Genomic DNA, 23,157 nt, shown 5'->3' on the forward strand with positions numbered 1-23,157 from the left:
TTTGTTTCTTAGGCAATTTATTTTTCAGTTTGCCCTTAACTGTACAAAAATTCATACTATTTGTATTTCAAGAATAGGGTTCTTGAAAATGTTCACTGAAAGGATAGGTTTTTTTTGTTGTTGTTGTATTGTTTGTTTTTTGTGGGTCATGGGGCTTGAATTTGGCCTGGGTGTTGTCCCAGAGCTCTTCAGCTCAAAGCTACTGCCCTACCCCAGAGCCAAGCCCTGCTTCTCATTGGTTAACTGGAGATAAGAGTCTCAAGTCCTTTTGTGCCCAAGCTGGCTTTGAACCTTGACCTTCAGATCTCAGCCTCCAGAGTAGCTAGGATTACAGGCTTAAGTCACTTCACTTGGTTGTTTTTTTTTTTTAAAGTGACTATAAACTCTAAATCACTAAACATGAGAAAACCAATTTTCTACATCTTTAAAGGCCAAGAAGTTTTAAATTGCTTAAGCATCAGATATTAACATTTAAAAATCTATAGAATGAAGGTAGAACTGAATGTTGTTCCTACAGCAACACAATATTCAGAGACTTACACATGTATATGCTCAGTTTTAATTCATAACAAGCCTGTGATCAAGAAGAAAAATGACATCAAGTTCTTACTGTATACCACATACTGTGCCAGTTACTAAGGAACTAAAGACAATGCCCATTCTCAAGAATATGATGTTACTAAATAGCAAACAATCAGCTGGGCACTTCAAGAGGCTGAGATCTAAGGATCTGGGTTCAAAGCCACCCTGGAAAGGAATGTCCGTGAAACTCTTTATTTCTAATTAACTACTGAAAAGCCAGAAATAATTAATTACTGGCTCATATGATAAGAGTGCCTCATGACTGATGCACGCACGCACATGCACACGCACACACACACGCACACGCGCGCGCGCGCGCGCACACACACACACACACACACACACACACACACACACACACACACACACACACACCTAAATAACTTAGGAGCCTTAGAATCTTAGTACAATGCACTTTACTCTTATTAAAAAACAAAAACAAAAACCAAAAAGCTTTCTTAGCCAGGTACCAGTGGTACATGTCTGTAACCCTGATTGTTCAGGAAACTGAAGTCTGAAATTCTAGTTCAAAGCCAACTCAGGCAGGAAAGTTTGTAAGATTCTTATGTCCAATTAACTACTCAAATGCCAGAAGTTAAGATATGGCTTAAGTGGTAGAACACTAGCCTTGAGCACAAAAGGTCAAAGCCTCAGGACCAGCACAAAACCAACGAAAGAAAGAAACAAACAAAAAAATCTTATTGTAACTTACATATTCTTGTGGTAGACAGAATTTCAAAGATGGTCCACAAGACAATACAAATTTAGGTGCACCTTGTGTATGCTGAAATTTTACAGAATTAACTAAGCCTCATGTCCACACAGAGATTTATAATGAAGGCTTCAGCCTTTTAAGACCACAAGTGTTTCTGGTTTGGAAATAGGACAAGTCAAGAGAAATTAAAAAGATTCAATATAATACTATTAGCTTTGCAGATAAGAAAGTTCCTTTTTGGTCTGTGGGTAGTTTCTTGGGGGCAAAGAGCCTGAAAGACATTCTAGAAATGCATACTCAAACAATATGGGAACAGCTGAAATGAGCCTTTAAAGTAGGGCTCAGCCTAGGTGACAGCTTTGATTTTTGTCTTGTTAATCTAAACCCTCAGTTCAGAACCCAGATGAGTCTATTGTGAGCTCATAAACAACTAGTGCTTTATGTCTCTCAATTTGTGATAACGTGTCACACAGTAAGAGAAAAGAAATATATTACTACAGAAGTAAACCATCAAGAAAATGAAATCATATAACATATACCAGAAAAATCTGGCACACACATACATATGGACATACAATAAAACAGGAAAAACTAGCTATTTATTTAATATCCTTTATTTCCTACTTTTGTTATCAGTTTGGCAACCAGATTTGGCTTTACACAGAAATTCTTTCAAATGATATAATCTTTTTCTTTGTGTATCAATCCTGCGGACATTGTCCCAAAGCTCTTTAGCTCAAGGCTACTGCCCTATGCCTAGGGCCACATCCTTACATCCCATTTTTCTAGTGATTAATTGGAGATAAGAGTCTCAAGTTCTTTAGTTCCCTGGCTGGCTTTGAACCATGATCCTCAAATCTCAGCCTCCTGAATAGCTTAGTATTACAGGTGTGAACCACAGTGCCAGGCTGTGGCTTTGTTTTAACCATTCTTAAGGTCTGAGACTTAGACCTGTGGAGTCAACCTTGTGGTGTATGGCCCACAGGTTTAATAGTGGAAAAATAAAATTAAGTACTGTGTTTTGTTGCTGTATTAATTTTTCTTTTTTAAGTCAGTTCTCTTGACTCAGGAAACTTTGTTGATGGTGATAGTTTCCCCATGACCCACAAATAAACAAACAAAAAACCTAAGCCACAGACTCTTTGGTTTAGTTATTTTGAATATTAAATAAAGATAAAGGCTAGTCCCAACCTGTTGGTTATGTGCATGAATATCACCCAAAGAAGTAAAGCTAGTATAATTATTTCAATATCAGTAATAAATAGTAGCCATCTTTTTCCATCCTATAGTAAAGTACAGTGAAAGCAAACTATATGGGCTATGTATATGATCCATGTTCAACGACAGAGTATCAAAATCTATAAGTAATTTTTAAAAATTAAAATGCATTTGGAAAGTGAATTGAAAGATTTAAACAGTTGGGCATATTGGATGTTAATAAAATAATAGAACATTATGTAGGGTTAATATACACAGTCATTCTATTGAAATCTGGTAGAACATATGGCAAGAAATAAGCTTTGCTGCTGGGTGCGGCAGCACATACCTGTAATCGTAGCTACTCTGGAGGCTGAGATATGAGATCATGGTTCAAACCCAGCCCGGCACTAAAGAACTTGTGACGCGTGACTCATATCTCCAATTAATCACTTAAAAAAAAAAAAAGGGAAGTGGGGCTGTGGCACAAGGGATAGGGGCAGTAGCTTTGAGCTGAAGAGCTCAGGGACAGCACCCAAGCCCAAAGTTCAAGCCCCATAACCCACCAAAAAAAAAAAAAAAAAAAAAAAAAAGAGAGATGGGATTATATTATGTGAACTTTCCTGAGGACTTCTTTTTTTTTTTTTTTTTGGTGATGGGGAGTGGGAACAGCTTTATTAGGTTGTCATTGCTTCATTGTTCCCTCTCCATTTATTTATTTACTTATTTTTGCCAATCCTGGGCCTTGAGTCAGGGCCTGAGCATTGTCCTTGGGCTTTCTCAAGGTGAGAGTTCTACCACTTGAGCCACAGCACCACTTTTGCCCTTTTTTCTATGTATGTGGTACCAAGGAATTGAATCCGGGTCTTCACGCATGCTAGCAAGCACTCTACCACTAAGTCAAACTCCCAGGGCCCCCCGCCCCACACAAAGCTAACTTCAGAGAAATTAGATGTAAGATTTCCATCTTAATTATCAAAAGGTTTATTATATAAATAAGAATATTCTAAACATTTTCATGAACTAATCTTGTATATAAATAATTCACATATACACGAGCAATTATTTGTGTAACTCTAGCAAACAAGGTCTACCTGTTAAACAACAACCACAAAAACAGCTCTATTATTTCCTCTAGAACACTGTTTACCAAGACAACTTACACAAATTTCATTAGCCCTGTTGTCAATAATGTGTGGTAGGAGGGGCACTGTTCTAATACAATATAGATAGCATATATATATATGTATATATATATATAAAGCCTTTGAAAAATACCTTGAAGTTACTAAAGACAAATGTCTAGTAATATGTTAGAACATGCAACTCCGTATGATTTTGACAACTGTTACTGCTTTTATTTTTTAGTGTCTCACTATGTAGTTGTTATCCTGTCAGAAGCTTCTAAGTCACTAGCTCACCATACTATACTAACCAGAATTATTATTTTTTTACACAAAACAGCACATTGATGTTCAATATTATATTGATGCAATATACCATATTCTTTGTTGATGCTAAACACAGTTGACTTTTGCATCATTTTAAATGGAAAAAAAAAAGAAAGGGAAAAATTACTTTTTAGTGTGTGCTGGTCCTGGGGTTCTCCAAACTAGGGCTTTTCACTCAAGGATGGCGTTCTACTACTTTGAGACACAGTGCCACTTCTGGTTTTCTGGTGGTTAATTGGAGATAGAATCTCGTGGTCTTTTGTGCTGGGGCTGGCTTTGAACCTTGATCCTCAGATCTTAAACTTCTGAGTAGCTAGGATTACAAGCATAAGCACTGGTACCCAGCTAGAAAAATTAACTTCATAATTTTATCTATGCCCATTCTCAATTTTCTATTACTTGAACCTGTCTAAAGAAGTTATTTCACTGCAGTAAGACCTTTACCATGCCCCTCTGATGGGGGTAGGGGGTTGGTTCTTTAAATTTCCTGTAGTCTAAACAATTGACTATCATGTGATCATAGTCATTAGAATGTTCTTATGCTAAGTATCAAGGAGCAACACAACAGACATACCAGAAAACGAAATAATGCAAGTTAAATAATGCATTTGTTCATAAGCGTGGTCTCCTATAATGTAGAAACAGATTAAAAGGAAATCTTTCATCATTTCAATCACAAATGCAATAGAATTTTAGCCAGTTTTCTCTAATGAAGTCAGGAGACTGGTATATAACAATTACTGAATAGCAATAGTTTGATGTTTTAAAAATACTAATCCCTTGGTTATCTCATATTGTTACAATATTTCACCTTGTTATTTGATATATTTTATATGTGCTTAATTGGTTATTTGAAATTGGATAGGGAAGGGGGGAAATCAAGATAAGCAGGGGGAGGGTGGGAGGGAAATGAGGACCATGTCATGAGAAAGAGTATTAATGTTTGTGAAGTTATGCACCTTTTATCTGGTGAATATAATGTAACCCTTCTATTAATCACAATAAAAAAAGAAAAAAATACTATTACTAAAAATGACTACAATATGGTTTGCTCCTAATTTCTTAGATAAATACACTTGATTGTACTTAATCAGTTGGGTCTGATAGCTACAGCTGAAAGTGGTTGAGAGCTAGCCTTGAGCAAAAAAGCTCAGGGAAGGGTCCAATGCCCTGAGTTCAAGCCTCACAACCACCTCACCTCATCATTATCACCACCAACACAGCCAACAACAGCAAAAGAATCTTACAAACTCTGTTGCCCAGGCTGGCTGTAAATCATGATCCTCAGATCTCAGCCTCCTGGGTAGCTAGAACTATAAGTATGTGCCATAAGCACAAGGTAATCTAAATACTTTTTATAGCTACAGAAATTGCTATCATTGTGCAACATGGTAACTGATACCTAATTGGGAGCTAAATAGTTTCTGAATGAAAGAATAAACTTTGAAGGTGGTTGCTTCACTTTTCATCTAAAAATAAAGTACAGCTATAATTTTTTGTTTGTTTTTTGCCAGGCCTGGGGCTTGAACTCAGGGCCTAGGTACTGTCCTTGGATACTTTTTGCTTAAGTCTAACTCTGCCACTTGAGTCACAGTACCATTTCTGTTTTTTTTCTGTGTATGTGGTACTGAGGAATCAAACCTAGCGCTTCGTGTATGCTGGGCAAGCCACTCTACCACTAGGCCAAACTCGCAGACCCTAAAAGACTTTTTAATTTGTTTTTAGTTTTCATATATACATAAAGTTCTCAGTATTTGTATGAGTCCAGTATCAAAAGCCTCTAGCAACATACCTCTGTCCTTTCCTTCCCACATCCTCAATCTTTCTACTCAGTCATGGTTGACTGAGCAGTTCTTGGGTTGTTTCTGTCAATAAGTTTTCTGAATACTTAACTATATTATTTTCTTCTCTTCTAACAGCATATATACTAACTTCTTAACTCTCAGCACTGGTAGTTAGGGGAAAGATAGAATCACAAAGCAGATAAAAATCTACTGGCTACACACAAACCAAATTATGTTACAATGATAATATACATACAAATCAATAGCTAAAACACAGGAACCAAATCCAGATGACTCAAACTTAAGAGTCCAGAAGGAAGCCGGGTGCAGTGGCTTATGCCTGTAATGCTAACTACTCAAGACACTGAGACCTGAGGATCTTGGTTCAAAGCCAGCCCGCACTAAAGTCCTGGAGACTCTTATCTCCAATGAACCTCTAGAAAACCGAAGTGGCTCAAAGGATAGGGCAGTAGCCTTGAGCTAAAGGACTCAAGGACAACACTCAAGTCTAGAGTTCAAGCCCCACAAGAGTCCAGAAGAATCAGTTTAACCCTTTGAGAATTCTGGAGTGAACTTTATATGAAAAGAACCATAATCAAGTAATATTAGTTATTTTGTAGGCATGAAGAAAATCCTATTTACCTGCAAATCAATATTGTTGTCAATACAATGTTCATTCTTCTCTGCCAAAATCTTCCCATAGTTTTCTGACTTGATAAGATTTTCAACTCTGGTGGTATCTTTCACTTCTGCCTCCAAATCCTTCATTGTTTCAGTTTCATCTTTTATAGTAACAGTATCAGACATCCTCATTAGCAAAGGTTATTTTAGAATTCTACAGGGAACTTGAAGCCTTAGTGAGAAAAGAAAAATCTTAATTAGGCTTGAAATTCTTTTACATTAAATTACTATACAATATGGACTTCTATGTACCAGGAATTGATACTAAATATATATATACAAAAGCAAGACTCCCACTTTCAAGAACTAAACTATTTCGTGCTTCATATTTAACAACAACAAAACAATCATAATGCAATGAGAAAAGAGCTCCAATAAGGATATGAACTGATTTCAACGCACAGGTGGTTTGTGAAAATTAGTAAGAGTCAGATTAAGATATAAGGTATGCCGGGAGTTTGGCCTAGTGGTAGAGTGAGTGCTTGCCTAGCATGCACGAAGACTTGGGTTTGATTCCTTAGTACCACATACACAGAAAAAAGCTGGAAATGGTGCTGTGGGTCAAGTGGCAGAGCTCTAGCCTTGAGAAAGCCCAAGGACAGTGCCCAGGCCCTGAGTTCAAGCCCCAGGACTGGCAAAAATAAATGTTAGATGAAAAATTTAAAAAAAAATGATAGAAGGTAATGATTGGATAATAATATATGTTTTTAAATGACTTTACAAGTTTTCACTAAAGAATTACATTATTCAGTTAAAACAAAATTTATAAATTTCATCTGTTTTCCCAAAATTCTAAGTACCTTAAAATTCCAGAATTTTGAAAATGGCACTCACAAGTGATCACAGAATGTCAATATATTTAATGTCATTAATAAATTTAAGAAAAACATTGGTGGGGCCAGGAGTGTGGCCCAGTGTTAGAGTGCTTGCCTAGCACGCACCAAGACCAGGATTCGATTCCTTGGGACCATATACATAGAAAAAAGCCAGAAGTGGTACTATGGCTCCAATGGTAGAGCTCTTGCCTTGAGAAAGCAGAAGGACAGTACTCAGGCCCTCAGTTCAAGGCCCAGGACTGGCAAAAAAGAAAAAAATAAAAACAAAAACAAAAAACATTGGTAACTTGAAACTAGTTACCAAATTGAAATGTAGCAGAAATTAATCCTGAAGATAGCTGTCATTTTATGGCATGTGAAAAATGTACCAAGAACTAGCAGAATTTGATGTAAACATTTTGAAACAACAACAAAGAAAGTTAATCAGTGAGTACATAAAAAGACAGATGGAAATAGGTAAAAGTACGAAAGGCAAAATGTAAACAGCAAAATCTCGGGGTGATTATATTACTGTTCATAGTAACTCCTCTGTAATTTTATTTTATTTTATTTTTTTGCTAGTCCTGGGCTTGAGCTTAGGCCCTGAGAATGGTCCTTGGGCTTTCTCAAGAATAGAGCGCTACCATTTGAGCCATAGTACCACTTGGAGCTTTTTTCTATGTATGTGATATCAAGGAATTGATCCGGGGTCATCTTTATCTTTGTACATGCTAGGCAAGGACTCTATTACTAGGCTAACCTCCAGGCCCTTAATTTTTTTTTAATTTCCAGTCCTGGAGAGTGAACTCAGGGCCTAAGCACTGTCCTTGGGCTTTCCTCAATGCTAGTGTTCTACCACTTGAGCCCCAGTACCACTTCTGGCTCTTCTATGTATGTGGTACTGAGGAATTGAACCTGGGTCTTTGTGTATGCTAGACAAGCACTCTACTACTAAATTTTTTTTTAAACCTCAGTACTGGAGCTTAATTCAGGATTTCATGATATCACTTGGATATTTTGTTCAAGTCTGGTGCTCTACTACTTGAGTTACTCCTTCACTTTTGTTATTTGTTGGTTAACTGGATATATAGAGTCTCATGGACTTTTCTGCTTTCCTTGGTATTTAGGTATCAGCTGCCTGAGCAGCTAGGATTATAGGACTGAGTCATCAATACTTACCTTTTTAAAACATTTTTTTTCATAGTACAATTTTGTTGTTGTTGGTGGTGGTGGTAATACTGGATTTGAACTCAGGAACTATACTACTTGGCTCTCAGACTTTCTTGCTTGGTTATGTTTGAGATAGGGCTTAACATTTTTACCTGTTGTCGTATAAATCACAACCCTAGCTAGCTAGCTAGCTAAGAGAGCTATAGCACACAGCAATACTACCTTTAAAAATCAAATCAATCAAATAAACAAACAAACAAAAAAAACCCCAAGGAAAACAACCAAATCATTAAATAGCTGCACAAAGGTGCTTCAATTCGTCAGTTTATGTGTATTATGCATCTTCATCAGTGTCACCCTCTCCATCACTTGCCCATCTTTTCTTCTCTATCAACTTAACCCATACCCTCATGTTTTCTGGCTTTATTTTCATACTGTAGACTGAGTACTCTGACTGTATTTCTCTCTTGACTTCCCCTGCCGCTATTTCTCTCTCTGTTCATCCTGTGCCTCAATCCTGGACTGTCCTTGGCTAAAACATAGTTCCGCTTCCTGGTAATAATTTCTTAAATTGTTAATTGTTTGAAGATGTTATACCACAGAAACCCACCATTGTGTATATCATACTTTAGTCAGTTTGATCATGTATATATGTACGTGACTTTATGTATGTTTTATATGACTATATTTTAGGTATAATTTCTACATATGAGAACATTTATGCCCTTAATCTCTTTGAGCTTGCGTTACTTCACTCAACATGATTTTTTCCAGGTCCATTCATTTGTTTACAAATGACACATTATTCTTACAAATAAATGAATTAAAAAAAATTCCATTGTGTATATGTATGTGTACGTATGTGTGTGTGTGTGTATGTGTGTGTGTATGTGTGTGTGTATTTCTTTAATAATCTACTGGTTGTAGGGCTTCTGGGTTGTTTCCATAACTAGGCTATGGTGAATAGTGCTGCAATGAAAATGTTTAGGTACCCTTATTATACCTTTTAAAAAAGTTTAAGAATTGTTTTTATTGTCAGGGTGATGTATAGAGGCGTTACAGTTACATTGGTCAGGTAGTGGGTACATTACTTCTTGAACATGGATACCCCTTTCTATGTTTTTCTTTCTTTCTTTTTTTTTTTGCCAGTCCTGGGCATGGGCTCAAGGCATGAGTACTGTCCTTAGGTTTTCTCAAGGCTAGAGCTCTACCACTTGAGCTACAGCATCCCTTCTGCCTTTTTTCTATGTATGTGGTACATACATAGAGTGCTAGGCAAACACTCTAACACTAGGCCAAAATCCCAGCCCACTTCCCATGTTTTCTTATTGTATCTTGATTTGTAGTCTTCTGGATAAACTCCCAGGAGTGGTATTGCTGAATCATACGTTAGTTTTATTTCCCATTTTTTTGGCGACATGCTGAACTGTTTTTTATAGTTTTTGCACTCATTTACCACCAATAGTGTGGTAGAGTTGCATTTTCCTTATATCCTACCTATTGTTTTTTGCTATCTGTATTCCAGATGATGGCCATTCTGATGGGAATGAGATGGACTTTCAGTGTTGTTTTGACTTTTGTTTTGGACTATAATGTTATCTTGCTAAGAAAAATAATGAGCATAATTTATCTTTTCTTTATCAATTTGGAAAATTCAAAAGATCTTTCCATAAAAGAACTTTTATAATTATGCTGACTGGCTCAGATCATCCATATATTCCTAACTACTAAAAAGCAGAGATGAGAAAATGGTGTGCCTCAAGGGGTAGGGTGGTAGCCTTGAGCTAAAGAGCTCAGAGACAGCACTCAGCCAAGAGTTCAAGTCCCACGACCGACCAAAATGGTTAATCTCCTATTGTTACTCTATTTGACTTTGTTACCTGGTCTATTATATATATGTTTATTTGTTTGATTGAAATAAGGAAGGAAACGATGATTGGGAGGGGGTGGGGAGAGGAAAATGGGGAAAAAAACATGAGAAGGGCTATCAATGTGTGAGAAGTAATACACCTACTACCCGAGAATGTAACTGTAACCCCTCTATACAGTATACAGACAATTAAAAAAAAGCAGAGATGGAAATGGAGGGACAAAGGGTGAAAAAAATGCAGCAATAGCACTTACTGGACACTATACTGAAAATGAATTATATAAAAAACATGTGGGTGGGGTATGGGAGGGAAAACCTGTGTAAAAGCAAGGAAAGGGGTTACATTTGTCCCAAAAGAAATGTACTCTTCAGACGAGGAGCTTGCCTACCATGCATGAAGTCCTGGGTTTGATTCCTTGGTACCACATACATAGAATAAGCCAGAAGTGGTGCTATGGCTCAAATATTCTAGAGTTCTAGCCTTGAGCTCAAAGACAGTGCTCAGGTCCTGAGTTCGAGCCCCAGGACTGGCAAAAAAAAAAATAAAAATAAAAAAAAAAAGAAATGTACTCATGCCTGTAATCCTAGCTACTTGGGAGGCTAAGATCTGAGGATCGCGATTCAAAGCCAGCTCGGGCATGAAAGTCTGTGAGTCTCTTATCTCCAATTAACCACCAGAAAAACTGGAAGTGGCACTGTGGCTCAAGGGGTAGGGCGGTAGCATTGAGTTAAAGAGCTCAGAAACAGCATCCAGGCTCAGAATTCAAGCCCCATGACTGACAAAAAAAAGTACCCTTTATTTATCTGACTTATGCAACTGTAAAATCCCATATATATATATATATATATATATACATATATATATACATATATATACACACACAAAGTTTGAGGCCAGCTTAGGCATAAGATTCCATTAATAGCTAGACAAGGTGGTACAAAGCTGTTACCTTGGCTATGGGGGGAAGTGTAAATAAATTGGCAACAGTCCAGGTTTGCCTGGGCACACATTCAAGACTCTATTTGAAAAAAAAAACAAGGCAAGAAGGACTGGAATCATGGTTTAAGGAATAGAAAGCCTGAATAGCAATCACAAGATTAAACTCCCAGGTCCACAAAATAAAGGGTATGTTTTAAAGTAAATATACCTTAGGAATTCATAAGTAATTTTGAAAATTGGAAAAAAAAGTCCAAACCAAAAACCCCAGTACTGGTGGCTCACATCTATAATCCTAGCTACTCAAGAGGCTAAGAGCTGAGGGTCACAGTCCAAAGCTAGCCCATACAGTGAATTATCTGAAAACATTATCTCCAATTAACCACCAAAAAACCGTAAGTTGTGCTGTGGCCCAAAGTGGTAGAATGCTAGTCTTGAGCAAAAGAGCTCAGGGACAGCATCCAGGCTCTAAAGCACCATAACTAAGTAAAAAAAAAGTAAAGAAAAATATATTCTTCAGGTCAGAAGTGTAGTTTAAATTGTAGAGTGTCAATCAATTGAATGAGCAGAGTTAGTATAAGACTCTGAGTTCAAACTCCAATACCAGACACACACAAATGTAAAATCACAGGTAGACAATTTGAGTTAAAACAAAACCAAAATTAAGTCTTCCTTATGCTGGGCTATATTTCCAGCACTTATGACAATGTAAGGGTAGGATTAGTTTCAGGAACCCAGTAGGATCTAGTCTCAAACAAGAAAGGGGGGGGAACCCCAAAACACAATTATATTTCATATCAAAAGTTGATTGGTTCATTCTGATAGCAACAAGATTGCAAAGGAGAGGGCAGAGTTTCCAAAACAAGAAATGTGTTTTGCAAGAGAGAATGAGTATTACCTGATGTGTCTTATGGATCTGGGATTGTGGTGTTCCACAAAAGTAAAATAAAATAATCCAAGGTTCCTTTTCACAGCTGTCAGCCAGGATGTCAATTGTATTGAACCACCTAAAATCTGGCAGGAGGAGTCCCATGTCCTTGTCACCACTGTAGATTCCTGGGCTGAAATGGACTGTCTTGGATCAAATATATCATATCTTCCAGTGGCCTAAAATAAAAGCAAAAGACATTTGCACAAAACAGGCAAGGGGAATAGAATAGTACCATTGGTAGTTTTATTATTTTTTTGTTCTAAACAAGAGTCAGAACACTTGCAATTAATGGACATGTGTTAGTTATGTGAACCTAAATAAGCCACTAAGGCTAATAGAGGTATCAGTAAAGGGCCAAGGAGAGGAAGAAAACCAATATGTAATCAAAAGTCAGTGTAGTAAGAGAGATAGCAGTTACTTTTATATATTTTTTTAATTAAATAATTTATTAACATTGATTTTTACATCATATTTCAAATGACATGTTTAGCAAACAGGTGTTCAAGAAGGGAATCTCTATATACAATCACTGGCACTTCGTTTTTAGAACTTAATCAAGATTAGGCTTAGGGTTTGTATATCACAGATACATATTAACTTTTGAAATAAAACATTATGCCTATAGAGTCTTAGGTTTTTATGTGATAGCAGTTACTTTTTAAAGAAAAAAAAAAACGCCTAGCGAAAACAAGCAAGAAAACTTTAACTCCGAGAAGCATAATTTCTGTAGTTTTTATTCAGAGTGACAACTCTATGGACTTAGGACAGATAGCCTGAGGTGGAGAGAACTGAGATAGACGGAGGGAAGAATGATAGAAAGGTGACATTGATCAAGATGCATTATACCCATAAACTGACATGTTGAATTCAAACTCTTATACAACTACACAAAAACTGAGCTTACATGAATAGTCATATGTATAATATTTTCAAAGAAACTCACATTGCCTGGTAAACTGTCTATAAAGACTGGAATAAATTTTAATAACATCTAAAGAAAACCCAAGTGTTTGGTCTCTCTTACACAGACACACACATACACAAATTTGTTTGTTTGTTGGTGCCAATATTGAGTTTGAACTCAGAACCTGAGGGCTATCCACTAACTTTGTCTGCATTAGGCTAGTGCTCTACCACTTAAGCCATAGCTCAACTTCTGGCTTCCTGCTGGTTAACTAGAGATAAAGAATCTCATATACTTTCCTGCCTGGGTGGCTTTGAACAACTATCCTCAGAACTCAGCCTCCTGAGTAGCTAGGATTACTGGTATAAGCCATGGTGCCTGTTTATGTAATTTTCAAAATCAGTTTCATCTTTATATTTATTTGGCATAAGTGGAAGCCTCATAACAAGTAAATAATTCTAAAAAAATCATAATTCTAAAAAACTCATATGGTTCTTCCATCTTCCTTTGATACTTCCATTTTCAATAAACAGAATAATACAATTTAAGGTTAAACAATTAAGCATAATGAGGTCTACACATCAAGGGGTCTACTAAAGAAGCTATGTACACATCACAGAATGACTCATATTTCATGTTAACTGTTTTGCAATATGGCATGGCATAACTTCACATTAGTTTTCACATCTTCGATTCCATACATTTGACTAAAGGATAATAGAACAGACATATCACAAACAAATGTTGAAGACTGCTTTTTCATATTTATCTGACCATTCTTTGTTGGCCACTAACTCAAATGATTTTTAAAGAATTAAGTAAGTTCCACTAAAACAACAACAAAAATTAAGTACTTTTAACATACTTATTCTCAATTTCAACATTTTTTTTAAATAAAACTGTAGACACAAGGTGGCAGCACTCACTAAGGAGCCAAATTCTTTCCATGGGTTTTTCCACCCCCTATAAAGTAACTGTTTGAACCATGAATATTTTAAATTTGGAATTTTATAAAAGATCCCAGTCCATTTATGATACAAATAGGGCAATGGATAGCTCAACAGCTTCAGGAAGAGAGGAAAGGAGCATTTGAAGAGGTGAATATCTTAAAATCCTCTGATGCTATGGAACCCCAGAGAATCTAGAAGGGTACCTAGTCCAAGTTAATTCACTCACAAATGATTAGAGTTCACATAACTTGTCCAAAGTTGCATAGGTAATATTTGACCAAAATTGATAACATGCTTGACCAGGAAATAAATATATCCATAATTCAGTGACCAAGGATAGTATGTGGAAAGGAGGCAATGGCATAATACAAAGCCATGTGTTTAGCTAGGTGTCTGTGGCTCCTGCCTGAAATCCTATCAATCCAGGAGGTTGACATAGAAGGATCCTAGTCCCAACCTAGCCCGTGCAGAAAAGGCAGTGAAATTCTTACCTTTAATTAACCACCAAAGAGCAGAAAGAAGAGCTTTGGCTCAGGTGGTAGAGTGCTAGCCTTGAGCAGAAGCTCAGGGACAGTCCAGACCCCAAGTTTGAGCCCCTGGACCAGCATAAAAGAAAAAACAAAAAATGAGGTTAAAACAGCCATGTCCATCAGATCCTTGGGAAATTAATCTTTGAGCTACTGTTTTCTGACCTCTGAATTGGGAAAGAGAGTATTTGGTTCACAGTTTGGTGAGGAGTAGCTGATTAAATGTAAACCACCATCATATCTTTTCCCACCATTGTGTTTGAGGTATAAACCCAGAAGAGGAGAATAAGCATTAAAATGAGTGTGGGATATGTTTATGGCAGAGAAGGCTTATTCAGGCATCCCTTTCATTTGGTATAAAGGCTACATTCTTTGGATTACCAAAGTAATAGGAAACCTCAAATTAACCAAGGCACATGTTGTTACAACTACAATATTTTGAAGTCAATTAAACAACAAATATTATAAATAGTTAAATTAATAGTTAAAGTAATTATAGAACTTACACTAAGTATCTATAATAGAAAGACAACATCTGGCTGCTGAAGAAGAGGGAATAATTGGATACTGGAGTTTTATGAGAATATGAGATAAATTACTTTTTGGGGCTGGGAGTTTGGCTTAGTGGTAGAGTACTTGCCTAGCATGCATGAAGACCCGGGTTCACTTCCTTGGTACCACATGCACAGGAAAAAAAAAAGCCGGAAGTGGTACTAAGGTTCAAGTGGCAGAGCTCTAGCCTTGAGAAAGTCCAAGGGCAGTGCTCAGGCCCTGAGCTCAGGCCTAGGACTGGCAAAAAAAAAAAAAGGGTGTTTTGTTTTGGTGGGACATGAGGTTTGAACTTGGCCTGGGCACTATCCCTGAGCTCTTCAGCTCAAGGCTATTTCCCTCCCCCTTTAGCCACAGTGCCACTTACAGTTTTCTAGAGGTTAACTGGAGATAAGAGTTTCACGGACTTTAGTGCCCAGGATGGCTTTGAACCATGATTCTCAGATCTCAGCCTCCTGAGTAGCTAGGATTACAGGCATGAGTCACTGCATCTGGCTAAAACAATTTTTTTATGGAGAGGTAAGGTGTTATATAAATATGCTATATTTTGAATGAAGAAATAGAAAAGGAAGGAAAAAGATTCAAAGAATGTGAACTACTAGGGTGAATACAAAAACTTGATAATGCCTATCCTTAATATGTGGTTATTAGATCCAAACAGTACAAAAGCGAGGACTCAATATTAGCATACCCAATGCTATGGACATGGTATTGGAAATATAAACACAACTACATAGACATAAAAAACTATGACTCTATAGACATGTTTTATTACATAAATTAATATGTATCTATGATATACAAACCCTTAGCCTAACCTTGATTAAGTTCTAAAAACTAAGTGCCAGTGATTGTATACAGAGATTCCCTTTTTGAATACTTGTTTGTTAAACATGTCATTTGAAATATGATGTAAAAATCAATGTTAATAAATTCTTCAATAAAAAAAGAGAGGGAGGCTGGGAGCATGCCCTAAGTGGTAGAGTGCCTAGTATGCATGAAGCCTTGGATTCTTGGTACCACATACACAGAAAAAGCCAGAAGTGGTGCTGTGGCTTAAGTGGTAGAGCACTAGTCTTGAGAAAGCCCTAGTACTTGCAAACAAAACAACAAACAAACCAGAGACTAGAAATTCTTGTACATTATAAATCCACTTTAGCAAAAAACATGTGGCAAATGAAGTTTCTCATATTCTGTAATTTTGCAACTCAGTATCAAATGAAATTTAAATTTCTACATTCTAAAGAAAATCATACATGCACACAAAGGGATGTGTATAAAATGATTCATTGAACTGTTTTAGGAGAAAAGTGATTTAAAGAGTAACTGTGATTCTCATGTAACACTACAATATATAATAATTAAAATAGATGAACTGAAGATAGATATAAGACCTTAAGTCTCAAGTAGAATGTCAGAATGTTTAGCAAAACAGAATGATCTTTACCATGGTTATTAAACTTTTTAAAACCAGAAGCAGGAACAGGAAGGGCCTGTGGATAATAAGTATACTTTATGCTAGTAATTATATATGATATATTTCATATACAAAATTACTAGGTCAAAGAAGATAGAAAAGAGAAAGGGCTTGAGGGTTAAGAATAAAAGAGTAAGAAGAAAATCGTAAGTGGGAAGAAGTGAGAACATGGAGAATGAGTAAGAGAACAAGAGTAAACAAATGAGAGAGACTGACTATGTAAAACAACTGGTTGTGGAGGTTCAGGCCTGTTTAATCCATCTATAGAGGAAGTACTTGTCTTCTCCACCAGAGAACCAATTTATTTTGCCATATTGTAGAGCCCAATAGGAGTATTGTAGTCCAGGCCTGCTTGGGCACAGAGTCAGATCACACCTTGAAGACAACCAATACAAGAAAGAAGTAGAGCATGGCTACTAGTGGTAAAGTGCCTAGCAAGTGACAGGCTCTGAGTTCAATCCCCAGGTCTTCTACCCTGCCCCCATCCCCCAATCAAATGAGGTGACTCATGGTAGGCCTCCACTTTCTCATTAAAGAGATGATTCTGGATGGAAACTAATAGGCTAAGCATATGATTAGAAGATTGGGCTTTGAGTCCTAGTAAATAGTCTGACTTTTGGAGACAGAATTGTGATTTGACAATGAATCTAACTGTGAAGCTAATAACCCAATCAACCATACTTATTAAAGAAATCCAACAAAAATTCTGCATACTACAGCTGAGTGAAGTTTCCTGATAGACCATATTTTGCACTTTGTCACCCACTAGTGTGTGAAAAAGATAAGGAAGTAAGAGAAGTTTTATTTAGGACCTTCTCTCCCTCCCTTCCTTTCTTCTTTTTTCTTTTTTTGGTCATGGAATTTGAACTCTGGGCCTGGGCGCTGTCCCTAAGTTCTTAGCTCAAGGCTGCTGCCCTACCCCTTGATGCACAGCACCACTTTTGGTTTTTCTGATGGTTAATTGGAGATAAAAGTCTCACAGTCCTTAGTGCCCAGACTGGCTTTGAACCGCAACCCTCAGATTTCAGCCTCCTGATTACAGGAGTAGGCAACTGTGCGCGGCTGTCTTTTCTTTTGAGTAGTTCTAATTTGCTATACAAAAACCCTAATCCTAAATTTAACACATTGCTGAGTTGAGTCATTCTAGAAAATACCAAACATGAGAAAATATGAGTATACCCAAATTTGTAACCTGCTGGTGTAAAGTGAGGATAGCTAGGTGTCTGATGTAAGAGCAATCTCAAATAGGATTTGTCTAGCTTAACACAAGGCTAGTTCACTTCAGTCATCAACTTGGGCATTGTATCCACAATTACTACTAGTGTTGTCTAGCAAAATTCCTACTATCTACAATTCATAATTTATAAATAAAGGTGAATATCCTCCTGAGCGCACAACATTCCTTTCTTCTTTCCTCCTCCCGTATGTATGTATATATATAATTTATGTTATATATTTCCAGTTTTTCTAGAGTCTCAAACTGCTGGGTGCTCACACCTGTAATCACAGCTACTAAGGAGGCTGAGATCTGTGGATTGAGGTTGAAAGCCAGCCTGGTCACAAAAGACCACCAGACTCTTATCTCCAATTCATCACCAGAAAACCAGAAGTGGCGCTGTGGCTCAGTGGTAGAGCTCTAGCCTTGAGGTGAAGAGCTGAGGGACAGTGCTCAGGCCCAGAGTTCAAGCCCCATGTCCCCCCAAAATAAAAAGAGTCTCAAAGAATCTCAAAGAACTCTTTCTCCAGACTGGCTTTAAACCTTGATTCTCATATCTCAGCTTTCTGATTACAAAAGATTATAGGCCTGATTCAATAGTGTCTGGCATATGCAACAATTTCTTATGCCATTACTGATTAGGCCTTATAAACATGAAACTATAGCTATGTCTTTATGATAATTTAGCTAGACTCTGATGTGGTATTCTCATTACACTTTCAAAATTCTTTATCACTAAATATTGTTTACTTTGAACTACTAATAAAATTAAACACATTTATCTATATTTTTTTCCCTTGGTGGTGGTCCTTGGTCTTAAACTCAGGGCCTAGGCACTGTCCCTGAACTTTTTTGCTTAAAGCTAGCATCCGACCCCTCTACCACACCTCTGCTTACAGCTTTTGGGCACTTAACTGGATGGATATAAGAGTCTCATGGACTTTCTGCTAGGGCTGGCTTTTAACCTTGGATCTTCAGATCTCAGCCTTTTGAGCAGCTAGAATTACAGGCCTGAGTCATGGATGCTGCGATATTTCCTTTTTTTTCTTTTGGCCAGTCCTGGGGCTTGAACTCAGGGCCTAGGCACTATCTTTGTGCTTTCTCAAGGCCAGCACTCTACCATTTGAGCCACAGGGACACTACTGGCTATTTCTTTTCTTTCTTTCTTTTTTTTTTTTTTGCCAGTCCTGGAGCCTGTTCTCAGAGCCTGAGCACTGTCCTTGGACTTTACTCAAGGCCAGTGCTCTACCACTTGTGCCACAGCACAACTTCTGGCTTTTTTCAGTGTTTACGATACAGAGGAATTGAACCCAGAGCATTGTACATGCTAGGCAAGCACTCTACCACTAGGTCAAACTCCGGGCCCCCACTACTGGCTATTTCTGTCTATGTGGTACTGAGAAATCAAACCCAGGGTTTTGTGCATGCTAGGCAAGCACTGTACCACAAGGCCACGCTCCCAACCCCTAGTTACATTTTAACCATCATTAGCAACCTTTCTCATCATAAGGTCCCAACAGAAATCCTTGGAAGCTTTCAAAGATAAAAAGCTCCATCACCAAAGAATCTTAGCAAAATTCATGTTGAGAATTTTTCCTCCCATGACTATGACTTAAACTCAGGGCCTATGTTCTAGCTTGGCTTTTTGCTCAAGGTAGGTGTTCTACTACTGGAATCTCTTCCTCATTCCTAGTTTTTTGCTTGTTAATTGGAAATAAGATGCTTGAGTTTGCTTAGAACCACACTCCTCAGATCTTGGACTCCTACATAACTAGGATAACAAGCAAAAGTCAACAGAGCCTGGCCTCTTGATAAATCTATCCAATACATGTAAGGTTCCTTCAGGTATTTTATCAAAATGTAGAACTTCTATTCTCTAGCATTTGAATCAGTAAATCTATCATGACCCACTTCCTTCTAAAGACGAAAAGTGGATTCCTTCATGATTTGCAGATATTGTTTCATTACTAATATGCTTGAACTGCCAACTGTATTACTTTTAACAGTATATCACAGCGTTTTCTTAAGAAAGCTCCAAGATACAAAGGTTTTTAGTTTATTTTTAATCAAAGAGAACTTTGTGATTAGTAAAAATAGCTTAAAAACAGCTTGACTTAGGACAAGTGGTTGCCATCATCTACCCTCATACATTATAAAAGGATGTATATAACAAAGTAACAACAACTTTATATCTTTTCTTTTCTTTTTGTCAGTCCTGGGGCTTTCCTCAAGGCTAGCACTCTACTACTTGAGCCACAGCACCACTTCTGGCTTTTCTATGTACATGGTACCCAGGAATGGAATCTAGGTCTCACCTAGTGCTAGTCAAGCACTCTACCACCAGGCGAAACTCCAGTGCCCAACAATTTTATAACTTTTGAGACATTACTGTTAGAATGAGTGAACACTGCTAAACAGCTATAAGTTTCCTAAAAAACCAAGTCTCTAAAATTTCACTATATGTAGAGCTAACAAATGTAATTTCTCTTCAAAGTACCTACTGTTTTGTTCAATTAACTGGCTCAACTTCCTATTATGGTTTTGCAAAGCAAATTAATGAATTCTTAATACCTAATCTGTTTTGGATTTCATTTGTTATGACTTTCCTTCAGTATTTTCTAGACTACCATGTTAAATAGCTTTAGTAATTAACAATCAATGTATTTCCTCTGCATTTGTTTACAATTGCCTCATAGAACCATGCAATTTTTTGTTGTTGTTGTTGTTGTTAGTCATTGTCTGTCTGTTAAGGGAAACCTTGGTTTAGCAACTGTTTTTATTTTGTCAGTTGGGGGCTGAACTCAGGTCCTGGGTGCTATCCCTGACCTCTTTTGCTCAAGGCTAGTGCTCTAACACTTTGAACCAGAGCTGACAAAAAAAAAAGAAAAAAAAAAATCACATAGGATACCTATGTGTTTACAGATGTACATTAGCTAAGCATATAAATACCACAATGAATATATGCACTTTATTATAAAATACATACAATATATTTATATAATCAATGGATTTTATAATATGTATAACAGAATTATATAATTCATACTATTTTATAAGCATATGTATAAAATAAGGGTTGCAGGATATATTTGAAATAATAGCACTCAGGAAGCTGAGTTAGGGAGAGTCACGATTCTAAGGACAGCCTCTCTCAAAAATCAGCCCTATCCCCAACAAACTCAAAACATATTTTTAGTGTATCATCTTCATTTTGACTGCATACTGTCACATGATATCATGTGTAAAATTTTCTGTGTTTGGTGTAATTTTGGTGCTCACAGCTTTAGATTTTGAGCATTTTACATTCTGGGATCAGAAATGGAGGAATGAAAGGATTTATAAAAGCATTAAATTTTTGTGCTTGGATTTTTTTCTCAAGGCAAGAGCTCTACCACTTGAGCCTTAGTACCACTTCCGGCTTTTTCTAAGTATGTGGTATCGAGGAATCGAACCCGGGTCTTCATGCATGCTAGACAAGCACTCTACCACTAGGCCAAACTCCTGGCCCCTTGGTCCTGTTTTATCACCATTTCATATCTTGCACAATTAAGGATCTCAGATCATATAGGTAAGACGATAAGAAAGCAGAAGAGGCATAAAAAGAATGCACATTGGTCCGGGAGTGCTTGCCTAGCATGCACGAAGACCCAGATTCAATTCCTCAGTACCACATACATAGAAAAAAAAGTTGGAAGTGATTCTATGGCTCAAGTGGTAGAGCTTTAGCCTTGAGAAAGTCAAAGGACAGTGCTCAGGCCCTGAGTTCAAGCTCCACAACTGGCACTAAATAAATAAATAAATAAATAAATGCACATGTGCTATATTTCAAAGGAGAGAAATCTGAATGTGAAAGTAGCATTTAATTTATTTCTGAAAAAATTTTCTTTTTATGTATCTTTGTTTCTTTATTTTTTTGTCAGTTCTGAGGCTTGAATTCAGGGCCTGAGTGTTATCCCTGAGCTCTTTTGCTCAAGGCTAGTGCTCTACCACTTTCAGGTACAGCTCTGCTTGTTTTTTGAGTGATTAAGTAGAGAGATATGAATCTTATGGAAATTTTTCTGCCCTGGCCAGCTCTGAACCACAATCTTCAAATCTTAACCTCCTGAATAGCTAGGATTACTGACGTGAGCCACCAATGCCCCAAGCCACCTTTGTTTCTTGAATAACTACATACAGAGCTTGTTACTTGTACATTTAATTTTCATAATATATTATCCCCTAGTGATGTTTTAGTTTTAATTTGCTTTAACAAAATAGAACAAAAATGCAAAGTCTGTGATTTTATAAACCAGTAAATCTATGTCAACTTTTGTTTTCCAGGCTACATATAAAATCTTCAAGCATTTTTTTCATATATTTTTATTGTAATTAATAGAAGGGTTACATTATATTCACCAGCTAGGAGGTGTATTACTTCACAAACATTGATACCATTGAAGCATTTTTAAAATGTTAAACTCTCCAAATAACATATCATGGAAACAAGTAGAGTGATGAACACCTGCATCAAGATGCTCAGAACCTAAGCAGATTAAATCTCAAATTTGAAACTGGCCTGGGCTACACAGTAAGACTGGGGCCAATTTTTGTCACTTAGAAAGATCCTGTCAAAAATAAAATTTAAAAAGCAATGTGCTACTTTAGGAGACTGAGATCTAGAGGGTCTCTATTAGAAACAGAAAAGTATTCAATACTCCATCTTCAATATAACTAGCAAAATGCTAACTGAGAGGCTTCGCTCAAGTAGTAGAATGCTAGTTGAGCAAGGGCAAGGCTTGGAGTTTAAACCCTGGTACTGGGAAAGACAGAAAGGCTGAGGTTGTATCTCAGTGGTATAACACTGCTTAGCATTCAAAGAAGCCCTACATTCAAATCCATAATACACACACACACACACACACACACACACACACACACACACACACACACACACACACACACACACACACACACAGAGTACATTAAAGACTACCATGAGACTTCTCTGTTATTTTTTGCTGTTGTTTTTGTTTTGGTGGGGAGGCAGTCCTGGGGCCTGTACTCAGTCCCTGGGCACTGTCCCTGAGCTTCTTTTGTTCAAGGCTAGTGCTCTACCACATGACACAGAGCTACTTCTGGATTCTTCTATTTATGTGGTACTGAGGAATTAAAACCTGGCTTCAAGAATGCCAGGCAAACACTCTACCACTAAGCCACATTAGCAGTCCCAACTCTAAGATTACCCCAAAATAAAAAGATAAAAACACCAGCATATATCCATTACAACATATTTGGAAAATATAGGGTTTTTTTTTTGAGGAGGGGGCTATCCTGGGGCTTGAACTCAGGGCCTGAGCACTGTCTTTGGGCTTTCCTTAAGGCTACTGTTCTACCAGTAGCTACAGTACCACTTCTGGCTTTT

At 37.2% G+C, this 23,157-nt stretch overlaps 1 protein-coding gene across 13 annotated transcripts in view; it reads right to left on the reverse strand.

Moving 5' to 3' along the window:
• The window catches only part of R3hdm1 (R3H domain containing 1), a 91,967-nt gene extending 79,779 nt beyond the window's left edge, over window positions 1–12,188 (reverse strand). For all 13 annotated transcript variants that reach the window (XM_090342883.1, XM_090342878.1, XM_090342879.1 and 10 more), the window contains exons 1-2: window positions 12,101–12,188; window positions 6,372–6,582 (exon numbers count right to left, since the gene is read on the reverse strand). In XM_090342883.1, the coding sequence (XP_090199009.1) occupies window positions 6,372–6,542 (171 nt within the window). In that variant the 5' untranslated portion in view covers window positions 6,543–6,582; window positions 12,101–12,188. The remainder of the gene's footprint in view (window positions 1–6,371; window positions 6,583–12,100) is intronic.
• Window positions 12,189–23,157: the final 10,969 nt, after the last annotated feature.

This window comes from Megascapheus bottae, chromosome 12 (assembly GCF_031878675.1).
Source record: "Megascapheus bottae isolate mThoBot1 chromosome 12, mThoBot2.hap1, whole genome shotgun sequence".
Classification (NCBI taxonomy): domain Eukaryota; kingdom Metazoa; phylum Chordata; class Mammalia; order Rodentia; family Geomyidae; genus Megascapheus; species Megascapheus bottae.